The sequence below is a fragment of the Otolemur garnettii genome, unplaced genomic scaffold (assembly GCF_000181295.1).
Source record: "Otolemur garnettii isolate 467f Iridium unplaced genomic scaffold, OtoGar3 scaffold00003, whole genome shotgun sequence".
NCBI lineage: Eukaryota > Metazoa > Chordata > Mammalia > Primates > Galagidae > Otolemur > Otolemur garnettii.
Window position 1 is genome coordinate 16524233 of NW_003852398.1, and position 13365 is coordinate 16537597.

At 39.3% G+C, this 13365-nt stretch overlaps 1 protein-coding gene across 4 annotated transcripts in view; it reads left to right on the forward strand.

Annotated features, from left to right (window-relative positions):
- PWWP2A (PWWP domain containing 2A) overlaps positions 1-13365 on the forward strand; it is a 50011-nt gene that overhangs the window by 30637 nt on the left and 6009 nt on the right. For 2 of the 4 annotated variants that reach the window (XM_023516639.1, XM_012807555.2), the window contains exon 2: positions 638-1602. In XM_023516639.1, coding sequence (XP_023372407.1) covers positions 638-1602 — 965 coding nt within the window. Of the gene's footprint in view, positions 1-637; positions 3342-13365 lie in introns of those variants that run through there. The other 2 variants (XM_003781989.3, XM_023516640.1) reach the window with 1 other exon arrangement.

Here is a 13365-nt window from a genome sequence, read left to right on the forward strand (position 1 = left end):
CCGGGCTGGGGATTCGAACCCGCCACCTTGGGTGTACATGGCTGGCGCCCTAGCCACTTGAGCCACAGGCGCCGAGCCCCAAAATATTTCTTAATGTGAGATACAGTTTAGCAAGTTTGAAAGCTACAGCTGTATACCTTTTTGCTCTGGAGGCAATTCAAGTGTCTTAGTTCCTTGTATTTCTCTGTTTTTGAGAAGCAGAATAACACGCTTAAAAGTTCAGATGCAAGAATGAAGGAGCAACTTTCTTTGAATCTTTAGTAATTAACCAATAAAGTTGGGATGGAATTTTACTTACTCAGTATTTCTGGGTAGTTGAGGCTGAATTTACTCAGTGAAGTTTTTGAAAGCTGTTACAACCTGAGAAGGATAGATATGTATGTCAGAAATTTATGATTGCATTTACTGAAAATGTTGTATGCAGTTACATGATGCTTATTATTAAGCTATCTGAGAGAACATTCTTGCCTGATTCAAAACTGGAGGATTTATTTTAAGTAAAGTCAGCTATTCTGGCATTGCTTAGGACAGCCATTTGTTTTTACTAAAAATGTAATACCAAAAGCAAACATACAGTATTGTTGAATGATAGGTCTTAACCTAATGTCTTTGTTTTTTTCTTTTGTTTCTTTTAAAGGTTTGGGCCCCATGGAATCCCTGTGACAGTATTTCCCAAAAGGGAATATAAGGGTAAACCTGAAGCCATGCAGCTCCAAAGTAATACATTCCAAGAAGGAACAGAAGTCAAGCGTGAAGTGAATGGTGCTGTTCCTGATGACCCTTCTCCTGTGCCGCCTCCCGAGCTGAACTTGGCTGAAAGCCTGTGGACTTCCAAACCACCACCTCTCTTCCATGAAGGAGCACCTTATCCTCCCCCTTTGTTTATCAGGGACACATATAACCAGTCAATACCTCAGCCACCTCCTCGGAAAATTAAGCGACCCAAACGAAAAATGTACAGGGAAGAACCCACTTCAATAATGAATGCTATTAAACTACGACCCAGGCAAGTCTTGTGTGATAAATGTAAAAACAGTGTTGTTGCTGAAAAAAAGGAAATTAGAAAAGGTAGTAGTGCAAGTGACTCTTCTAAATACGAAGATAAAAAACGGAGAAACGAAAGTGTAACTACTGTGAACAAAAAACTGAAAACTGACCATAAAGTGGATGGGAAAAACCAAAATGAAAGCCAGAGAAGAAATGCTGTGGTTAAGGTTTCAAATATTGCTCACAGCAGAGGCAGAGTAGTGAGAGTTTCTGCTCAGGCAAATACATCAAAAGCTCAATTAAGCACTAAAAAAGTGCTCCAGAGTAAGAACATGGATCATGCAAAAGCTCGGGAAGTGTTAAAAATTGCCAAAGAAAAGGCACAGAAGAAGCAAAGTGAGACCTCTACTTCCAAAAATGCACATTCAAAAGTCCACTTCACACGTCGATATCAGAATCCTAGCTCAGGTTCCCTTCCGCCCCGGGTTCGTTTAAAACCACAAAGGTACAGGAATGAAGAAAATGACTCTTCTCTGAAGACAGGACTTGAGAAAATGCGGAGTGGCAAGATGGCGCCCAAACCCCAGTCTCGTTGCACCTCTACCCGCTCAGCAGGTGAGGCCCCTTCAGAAAATCAGAGTCCCTCAAAAGGCCCTGAAGAGGCCAGCAGTGAGGTTCAGGACACAAATGAAGTGCATGTGCCTGGTGAGCAGGATGAAGCACAGACAATGGGCAAAAAGGGCAGCAAAAGCAATATCTCTGTTTACATGACCCTAAATCAAAAGAAATCTGACTCTTCCAGTGCTTCAGTGTGTAGCATTGATAGCACAGATGATTTGAAATCTTCCAACTCTGAGTGTAGCTCTTCTGAAAGCTTTGATTTTCCTCCAGGCAGTATGCATGCACCTTCCACCTCCTCCACTTCCTCCTCTTCAAAGGAAGAGAAAAAGCTCAGTAATTCCTTGAAAATGAAAGTCTTTTCCAAAAACGTCTCTAAATGCGTCACACCAGATGGCAGGACCATATGTGTAGGAGACATTGTTTGGGCCAAGATATATGGCTTCCCTTGGTGGCCAGCCCGTATTCTTACTATAACTGTGAGCCGGAAAGATAACGGCCTTTTAGTCCGACAGGAGGCTCGTATTTCATGGTTCGGGTCTCCAACAACATCTTTCCTTGCTCTTTCGCAACTCTCCCCCTTTTTAGAAAACTTCCAGTCACGCTTTAATAAGAAGAGAAAGGGCCTGTATCGCAAGGCTATCACAGAGGCAGCTAAGGCTGCCAAGCAGCTGACCCCCGAAGTACGGGCTTTGTTGACACAATTTGAAACGTGAACATGGACAGTAAGGTAGGCAAGACCATTGGAAGTCGCCACAGATTTTTTTAGTTTAGTTAGGAATTATTTCTACGAAGTAGCTTGGCCACATTGGAGAGAGATGTTGCACTCAATTGGCTGGGTTTTTAATATTTACCTTATAGCCATTTTTAGACTGAGAAACTTAATCTGAACATGCAATCAAATTTTGTCTTAAGGAAGTGAGATTTTAGCAGTATTTTTCAGTTTTGAAGTGCAAAACCATCCCAAGGCATAGGAGCCATAGCCTCAACTGAAACTTAATTTTTGTAGGGACTGTTAATTGCCATTTGTACCTAATACTGTATGTATACATACACACAAGTGTGTATATATGTGTGTGTGTGTATATATACACATATATATATATATACACACACATATATATGAATAATTGCCTGTCACTATGTGACACAGGTTGCATATTTGGGCTTGCAGTAAGGGCTGGTGAATTGGGAGAATAGTGTGGATATTTAATGACTACTTGTTTTTAATTAATGAACACTTAGCCTTTCTGTGCGCATAATGGTGTAAAAGTTTGATGCTTAGGTGTTTGATAAGTAGATGCTTGCTATTCAGTTACAGACTGGGGAATAGCCCAGTATTTGGTACTAAAACTGTCAAGACTGGATAGATTTGAATCATCATTCTCTTTTGTCCAGTGGGGATCTAACAAAAACTTTCAAGCTTGTGGTTTGGGAGTTTAGATAGGTTTGATTTTTTTTGGATATGTAAATAGTTGATTGCTAAATTTGGTCAGATTTCTCCTGACTGGCTGTTCCTAAATTCTTAGGATACGTCCCAGTAAATTACACTTTGTGAATTAATTGTCATATGTGTAATTGTTGCATTTTGGATGTACCTAATTTGATAATTAAAAAAAAAAAATTTCCGTTTAAGGTATCTGTTTGCAGGTCAGAAAATGAGAAAATGTAATTGTGTTATGTTCTGAAATGTAAAAAACCCAAAAAAGCTGTAAATAAAATCGACTAAATCCAAATTATCTGTGTGTGTTTCTCAAAAAGCTTTGAAAAATTTCAAGATTGTAGAAAATTATTCTTTGTAATAGTACTTAGAGGAGGTGAAAAATCAAACTTTGCTATTACCCTATCAGAGAATATATTATGTGAGAATAGGTAAACTTCAAATAATAAGAGATGAATCAGTATATTCTTAAAATGAGGTTTTGTACTATAGAGGTCTGATGTGGTTCTAGATATGATACCTCCCTCTTGCCAGTTTCTCATAAATTTGTGGGTTTTAATATATTTTTTAAATTTTTAGCGATAGTATTTTATCACATGGTTCATTTTTTTACATTTGGGTAATTATATCTGGTCTCTTCTGCTTAATCTTCTGCCTCATGTTTCACTGCTTTTGGGGCTAGTAACTTGGCTTACTATTTTTCCACATGGTCCAACTGTCCCTAAGATTTGATTTCTTATTTCCATTTTGAGTCTTGTATTGTTAGTGAAAAACATCTGATTGCTTGTGAAGGCAAGTTTATTCTAAGATTTTTAAAGTTGCTTTCATACTTTTTGTGTCTAACTTAACTTTGATACTCTGGAAACTTACAAAATTTAAGAAGCAACTTTTTATGGATTTCTAAATTCAATTTAAAATATCTTAGTTGCTATGGAAATAATGATGGAAAGATTAATGGAGACTGAAAATCAAATAGTCTCGTCAGTTTTCTTAAGGTTGTGGACTTTGATTAATTACCAATTCTGCAAAAGCAAGTAGAATTTCTTTTGGGGAAGTCAGTCAATGCTTTTTGATTATAATAAACACACAGTTTTAAAAAGATGTTGCACTTGAATAGAACATATTCTTTCCTGCAAACAGAAACAATTATATACTACTTTAAAAAGTTCTTTGATTATAGCAGGTTAAAAGAGGAACATATTGTGATTGAGGGGTTACAAGAAAATATTCTCAGCTTTTTTCAAGTCTTTGTTTTTGATTGATGAACTTGTTGATTCAGGTATTTTTGAAAGTTTGAAATCTAAAGTTCAGAAAGATTTAAATAAAAATCATCTCAAGAATGTAATTCCAAGACTTTGTATAATGATGAGTTTTATCTTAACATAGTGATTTTGAAAGTGGATATTGCTATTATAATCAGGTGATTTGGTAAATATGCTCTTGTGGCATGAAACAGTTTTGGTTTGTTTCAGAAGCCATGGGGTAAAAGAAGAAAATAAGAAAATCATGATTTTTAAGTACAAAAGAAACATAATCTTGTAGAACATACCTTTGAAAAAAAATCAAAGCATAAGCACAAATTTGCATAACCTAATTAATCATGCCAACGATCCCTCCATTTTAAACCAGCAATCTGGAATATTTCACCAGAATTTTTAATAGGGAAATGAGTTTTAAAGAATCTCTGTAATGGCCAGGTGTGGTGGCTCACACCTGTAATCCCAGCACTCTGGGAAACTGAGATGGGTATACTGCCTGAGCTCACAGGTTGGAGAACAGCAGGAGCAAGAGCCACACCCCATCTCTAAAAATAGCTAGGTGTTGTGGTGGGCGCCTGTGGTCCCAGCTACTTGGGAGGCTGAGACAAGAGAATCGCTTGAGCCTAAGAGTTTGAGGTTGTGGTAGCTGTGATGCCAGGGCACTCTACTGAGGGTGACAAGGGAGAGACTCTGTCTCAAAAAAAAAATTATCTCTGTAATCTTAAATTATAAACACTAATATTTATAAATATTATCTTAAATATTATAAACACTAATAGCTGTATATTAAACAATGTTTTATTCAAATAGAGGTTTTTATTAGCTAGATATATTTGTTGAGTGTCTACTGCAGATGGAATTAAAAATTGAATTAGGTAATTGTAGCCACTTTTACAGTTCTCTTTGAAATGGTAAAAACTGGCACTTATTCTTGGTATGGAGATAACCCAAGTGGGTATTTTTTCCTGTTATAGAAGGAGAAAACTAGGCTTGACTAAACCTTTAGTGGTTTAAGAGAAGTGGCTGAAACCAAGGATTAGCATACTTCAAGTGAAGTAAGAGCTTAGAAACTAAGAATGTCTTCTAGAAGCTCTCAGAAGTGTAAAGCACTAATTTTCTCTTTGCGTTTTCTAGAATGTAAAGCTGACCAATCATTTGGAAGGGGCATCTATTGAACTCTAATTTACAGTGTGGATTCAGAGACCTAAAAAATACCAGCATGATATAAAGAAATTAGGATTCACTAGTCTGAAGCCCATTTGCATGACTGCTTGGATGATGTTTTCCTAAGTGGTATGAAGTAGAATAGACAGGCAAAGAACGTGGAACTCATACTAAAATGAATATATACATGTTCATTAGTGAATCGGAGTATCTAAATTACAAAATATTAAATTGAGTTTACCCTACTTAAGCTGGTGATGTTGAAGGAAAGATACACATTTAAAGACGGAGAATATAGAATAACTGAATTGGTGGTAATTTAAGAAATCTATAATTTGGATCTAAAATTAGATTTTCCCTTTTAAGTTGTGAGTGTTATGTCGTTTGTGCTGCACGGGTTCACTTTTGATAGTACTTAAAGCAGAGAAGAGATAGGCAAATGTCTAGAAAAGTTGGCAGTTTTGATCAGGAATTTGTGCCTAGTGATGGCCTCCAATAAGGAATTTGCTGGAGAGAATAAAGGCCCACTTTCTAAGTTGCGGCAAATTTAGTTTTTGCTTTAGGATTGTACTAATATTAGTTATTAAAACAATGTCTAGGCTTGGCGCCTGTGGCTCAAGCGGCTAAGGCGCCAGCCACATACACCTAAGGTAGTGGGTTCGAATCCAGCCCGGGCCTGCCAAACAACAATGACGACTGCAACCAAAAAATAGCCGGGCGTTGTGGTGGGCGCCTGTAGTCCCAGCTACTTGGGAGGCGGAGGCAGGAGACTTGCTTGAGCCCAGGAGATGGAGGTTGCTGTGAGCTGTGATGCCACGGCACTCTACCCAGGGGGACAGCTTGAGGCTCTGTCTCAAAAAATAAAATAAAATAAAATAAAATAAAATAAAACAATGTCTAATAGAAATGACTAGTATAGCGGAATTCAGAAATAGAACAAGAGGCTGGTGCCTTGCCAATTTCCAAGGGAAAATAAAACAGCTAAGCTGCATTAATTACTTTTACTTTCTTTGATTTAATTAATAGGCTCTGTATATTCTTTTTTCTTTTCTTTTTACAGTTTTTGTCCGGGGCTGGGTTTGAACCTGCCACTTCTGGCATATGGGGCCAGCGCTATGGCATGTTTGAGCCACAGGTGCTGCCGAGCTCTGTATATCCTATATACAAGGTTTGTTTACACTTAGTGTATTCCTTCATTCAACAAAGTGAGTAGAATTTAGAAATGAAGGCATTAGCAAATAATATGCTCTGTTGTGCTATTTTGAATCAAGGAATAGGAAGTGGTATGTGTAACATCCCAGTGAGGTAGATGATCTATTTTTAGTTTTTGAAGGTGTCTTGGCCATTCATGTCTTTACCATGGATAACTGACACTAAGATGAGAAGAGAAAGGGCTCTGCCTAATCTTTGCTTAAGAGACTTAACCGTTTCTAGAGCCAAACAGGATTTTTTTTTCCCCCTTTCCTTTCCTTGTGGCACTAATTGGAAATCATTTATTTTCTCCTTATGTTAATAGAGAGGTGTGATATTTTTGTGTGTGGTATTTAAAAAATTGTGGTTAAATAGACATACAATTTACCGTCTTAATCATTCTTATAATAATTATACATTTCTGTAGCATTAAATACTTTAATGTTGTGTAACCATCAACACCTTCTGTCTGTGATTTTTTTTTTGAGACAGAGTCTCACTTTGTTTCCTCAGAGTGCTGTGGTGTCAGCCTAGCCCACAGCAGTCTCAGACTCCTGGGCTCAAGTAATCCTCTTGCCTCAGCCTCCTGAGTAGCTAGGACTACAGGCTCCCACCATAATACCTAGTTTTTCTTTTCCTTTTTTTTTTTGCAATTTTTGGCCAAAACTGGGTTTGAACCCACCACCTCCAGCATATGTGGCGGGTGCCTTTCTCCTTTGAGCCACAGGTGCTGTCCTGTTTTTCTGTTTTTTCTATTTTTCTATTTTAGTAGCAATGGGGTGGGGTCTTGGCTCTTGCTCAGGCCTATCTTGAACTCCTGAATTCAAGCAGTTCTCTTGCCTTGGCCTCCCAGAGTGCCAGGATTATAGGTATGAGCCACTGCAGTTGGCCCCTTATTTATTTATTTATTTATTTTGCGACAGTTTCACTTTGTCACTCTAGGTAGAGTTAGGTGGTGTCACAGTTCATAGCAACCTCCAACTCTTGGGCTTAAGTGATTCTCTTGCCTTAGCCTCCCAAGCAGCTGGGACTACAGGCACCTACCACAACGCCCAGCTACTTTTTTTTTTTTTTAAAGAGGTGGGGTCTTGCTCTTGCTAAGGTTGTTTTTGAACTCATGAGCTCAGGTGATCCACTAGCCTCAGCCTCCCAGAGTGCTAGGATTATAGGCGTGAGCCACATGCCTGGCCTGTAATTTGTTTTTTGATAGGAGCCTTTATTTGAGATGGTATTATTCTAGAAGTTGTTAGAAATTAAGTCACAGGAATTTTTTAGGGGGGCGGTCAGGATTGTGATTGGAATATGGTCCTGGCAATGCCTGGTTTCTGGGATTCCTTTCTATAATCAACCTATAGTCTTATACAAGGAAATATTGCTTATAATGCTAATGGTGCCCTCATTTTTAAGAGTTACTTAAAAGTTACTATCTCATGGTAAAATTCTTAAGTGAATTAATTAGTGTGACTGCATTTACCTATTAGTAGTACTCTTTTTTTTTTTTTTTGAGACAGAGCCTCAAGCTGTCCCCCTGGGTGCTGTGTCATCACAGCTCACAGCAACCTCCAACTCCTGGGCTCAAGTGAGTCTCCTGCCTCTGCCTCCCAAGTAGCTGGGACCATAGGCGCCTGCCACAACACCTGGCTATTTTTTGGTTGCAGCCATCATTGTTGTTTGGCGAGCCCGGGCTGGATTCGAACCCGCCACCTTAGGTGTATGTGGCTGGTGCCTTAGCCACTTGAGCCACAGGTGCCGAGCCTAGTAGTACTCTTAATAGTAGGTTTTAGGCTGGGTGCATTGGCTCATGCCTGTAATTCTAATACTCTGGGAGGCCTGGTACATTGCCTGCGCTTAAGAGTTGGAGACTAGCCTGAACAAGAGTGAGACCCCATCTCTAAAAATAGCTGAGCATTGTGGTGGGTGCCTGTAATCCCAGTTACTTGGGAGCCTGAGGTGAGAGGATGACTTGGGCCCAAGAGTTTGAGATTGCTGTGAGCTATGACACCATTACATTTTACTGAGGGTGACAGAGTGAGCCTCTGTCTCAAAAAAAAAAAAATGGTTTTAGTTAAAACCATCACCCTTCAGTGATATAATAAACACTTTCTTGACAATTCTGAATGTGAAAATAATTAAAATTATTTTGGTATGGAATTAAACTCGTTTCCAGATGTCACACTTCATGCCATATTTTCATAAAGTATGTATTATTCTCTGTGAATTATCCACTTTTCCCACCTTTTATGTCAATTCAGTTGATAGAAAATAAATACACCTTGATATAACATGGATAAGGCTAATGAAATTCTAAGATCATCTTGTTTTTTTTTTCTTTTTTATACAAAGTCTCACTATGTTGCCCTTAGTAGAGTACTATGGTATCACAGCTCATAGCAACCTCACACTCTTGGGCTTAAGTGATTTTCTTGCTTCAGCCTTCCAAGTAGCTGAAACTACAGGCACCCGCCACAACACCTGGCTATTTTTTGTTGTAGATGTCTTTGTTTAGCTGGCCTGGGCGGGGTTCGAACCTGCCACCCTCACTGTATGTGGTTGGCGTTGTAACCGTTGTGCTACAGGTGCTGAGTCAGATCATCATCTTTATAAGCATTTTGGTTGGAAATAGTGAATTTTTATATTATGCCTTTAAGTCAATCTTGGGGTGGATTGAGTCAAATTTTAGTGCCTTTAATTCTCAGAAAAAAGTAATGACCTTGGGGTGGCACCTGTAGCTCAGTGGGTAGGGCACTGGCCCCATATACTAAGGGTGGCGGGTTCAAACCCGCCTGCGGCCGAACTGCAACAAAAGTAATAGTCTTGTTAAAATATCCTATATTATTTTGAGACAAGGATTGATTGGAAGTAAAGAAAATGAGACACTACTGACTCAAAATTTAATCATGATTTATCAAAATACTGAATTTCTTTTTTTGTGGGGGAGCCTCATTCTCACACCCTGCTGTGGGGGTCATAGCACACAGCAACCTCAAACTCTTGGGCTTGATCTGTTCTCTCTCTCTCTCTTTTTTTTTTTTTAATAGAGAAAGAGTCTCACTTTATTGCTCTCAGTAGAGTGCTGTGGCATCACACAGCTCACAGCAACCTCTAGCTCTTGGGCTTAGGCGATTCTCCTGTCTCAGCCTTCCGAGTAGCTGGAACTATTGGTGCTTGCCACAACGTCTAGCTATTTTTTGTTGCAGTTTGGCCAGGGCTGGGTTCAATCCAACCACCCTTGGTATATGGGGCTGAAGCCCTACTCATTGAGCCACAGGTGCCATGCTTGAGCTGTTCTCTTGCCTCAGTCTCCCAAGTAGCTAGGACTCCAGGTGCCTGCCACAATGCCTGGCTAGTTTTTCTGTTTTTAGTGGAGATGGGGTCTCGCTGTTGCTCAGAGCTGATCTCCAACTTCTGAGCTCCAGCCTCCACCCACCTTGGCCTCCCAGAGTGCTAGGATTACAGGCATGACCCACCTCACTAGCCTCAAAGTCTCATCTTTCAACTGAGTAAGTTAGATGGATGTAGTTCAATGTTAACTAATTTGATAGGCCTTCTTTTGTTGAACAAAACTTTGTAAAACAATTTCATAAAGCTTTGATGTTAAAAACAGATCAATCATAAAAGTCTAATTAAATATTTTTTTCAAATGCCTGATATGTTTGTAAGGTCTCATTAAAAAATGGTTGAAAACACATCAATTATTTAAGTTTGGAATTTTCTTTATATAATAAGAATATGAATTATCTCTTTATAACACCTTATACTGGGTCTTGATCAAAAACCATGTTTAGGCTGCCCCCGTAGCTCAGTGGGTGGGGCATCAGCTACATCGAGGCTGGTGGGTTGAAATCTGCCCCGGGCCAGCTAAACAGCCACAACAAAATAAGCTGGGTGTTGTGGCAGGTGCCTGTAGTCCCAGCTATTTGGGAGGCCGAGGCAAGAGAATTGCTTAAGCCCAAGAGTTGGACGTTGCTTGAGCTGTGACGTCATAACAGTCTACCCAGGGTGACAGCTTGAGACTCTGTCTCAAAAAAAAATAAAGTTTAAAACTTCATTTAATTTTTGTTTTATCCTGGTATCAGTATCTAGAAAGAAAAGCATGTATTTCATAGCTGAAATGTTAGACTGTTATAAGCACACTTCATTCTTTTTCTCATAAATGAAAAAACCTTGTAATTAGAGTGCAGATCAAGTTTTTGCAAGGGCTTCTCATTTGGGGGGTTTTTTTTGGGCAGTTTTTGGCTGGGGCCAGGTTTGAACTTGCCACCTCCGGTATACAGGGCCGGTGCTCTACACCTTTGAGCCACAGGCGCTGCCCTAGGGCTTCTTATTTTTTATTCTTTTACTACTTAAGATAATTCAGTAATGTTCAGTGTTGCTCACTTAGATTCACTTAAAAGCTACTAAAATAGCCTAGGAGTATACATTTTTTTCCCAGGTGAAATACAGAATTTATTTGTTGCCTGGGGAGAATATCTTTGTAGAATTCTGTCATTCAGTTGAGTATAAAAGATAGGAATGGGTACTTACAAGTCTGTAACTTGCTAGAGATGCAGGTGAGTTGGGAGCAGTTATTAACAGTTTTGTGCCAGTAATACTCAATAGCAGGCTTTTATTGAACAAAGACTCATTCTTTTTTACTTTTTATGCACATGGTTGAAAGTACAAGCTCTTGAGCCAGAGTTCCTAACTTGAAAGCCTGATTTGGATCTGCCTCTTATAAGCTGTGTGATACTAGGCAGTTTACCTCAATTTCATCATCTCTGAAATGGGGAGAATAATAGAATCTTTTTGTGAGGTAATTGTGAGAATTTACATGAATACTGAAGCAATAATAAAACATCTTGCACAGAACCTGTATAAATAATTGCTGTCATTAAAACCACTACCACCACTTAATGTGTGTGGCATAGGAATTTCATTCTGGTAGCTTTTGATAATGTGTAATGCTTTCTGCAACATACACTTAGTATAAATGGAAAAATGTCATGGCAGTGTTATTCTTACCGGAAATTTTAGTAATCACAGTATGGGGCTGGGCACAGTGGCTTACAACTGTAATCCTAGCACTCTGGAGGCTGAGGTGGTTAGATTGCTTGAGCTCAGGAGTTCTAGACCACCCTAAGCAAAAGTGAGACCCATCTCTACTAAAAAATAGACGAATTAACCAGGCATAGTGGTGCACGTCTGTAGTCCTGGGTACTCAGGAGGCTGAAGCAAGAGGATCCAGTCCAGATGTTTGTCATTGCTGCGAGCTATGATGGCACAATGCTCTAGCCTGAGGCAACAGAGTGAGCCTGTCTCAAGAAAGAAAAAATAATCATGGTGTGTTCATCCACACAAAACACATGTCTGGAAGGAGCAAGAACTCACCAAGTTTAACAGGCATTTGGGTTATGAGGATTGTGGTTTAGGGACCTGTATTAATATCATATTTCAACTCTTGCTCCATTCATGTATGTAATACGTGAATTCCAGGGATCTAGTACCCACTTCCCATTTCTATTATCCCTTATTGCTAAGCACAGGGCCTGGCATGAGTAGAAATGTCGTCTTCTCGTGAATGTATGAGAAAGAGTAATTTTGGTTCTGACATAGAGACTAGAGACTAGTGGCCATCTCAAATGCCCAAGTCCTCTCCATGGGACATCTGAGTTGGTGGGGATCAGTGTAGTGGATGTCTTGTTAGGAGAGTTTTACAAAGGCATTAGAACCAGAGCTACACTCGTCAGAATTTAGGTTAATTAGCTGATTTGCACAGATGCTGTGTGCTTTTGGGACCCTGGCATTTTATTCTAATATTTTGAAAAAGTGGAGAAAATTTGAACATTCTTTTATTGTTACTGTTATGACTGAGTAAGAGATTGTTTCCCCTTTCTAGGAGGGAAATACCACACATTCCAAAGGCCTTGGTCTACTATGTGTCATGGCCATATTTTCCAGAGGATAGTCATTTTTACCCGTGGCTCATTTTTGAGATCTGTTGATCCCAAACCTATGATCTCCCCCTCACCGTTTAATTTTTAGAAAGGAATCTGGCTGGGAGTGGCACTTATCTTGGGGTGAGTCCTGATGTGCTGAAGAACTATGTGCAGTTTGTCTAAAACTCTAGAAAAATAACTGGTTAGAAAAATAGCACTAGGGATAGAAAACCAGAATGTCTATTATAAAACAAGCTACTACTTAAGCTTTTCCTGCTTATTCATGTTACATCATACCTTATTGTATTAAGAAAGTTTAATTGAGTGTTCAGTGAGAAAATAGATATTATCTGTATGATCTTAATTTTTTAGATTTTAATTCTGGGCTTTGCTCGAAGAACATAACCTTCACTTTTACTATGCATCTAAAAGAGAAAAAATGAGTGTTTACCTACTTTGTTGTGATTTCTCCTTTAGATCTCTGCTACCCCCTGGGAATAGTTGCCATTGCTGCCCTTAAACTTTCTCTTCAAGGACAAATAAGTAATTGCTAATGAAATCACCACCTTTTCATGGGGAAATCCCTCTATTTACTGCATCACAACTGGAGCTTCCTAGCTTTTCCTAATGGAAAAGAAAATTTCTAAAGAAAAACCTTGAGACCTGGCTCGGCGCCTATAGCTCAACCGGCTAAGGCGCCAGCCACGTACACCTAAGGTGGCGGGTTCGAATCCCCAGCCCGGACCCGCCAAAACAACAGTGCCGGCTGCAACCAAAAAATAGCCGGGCG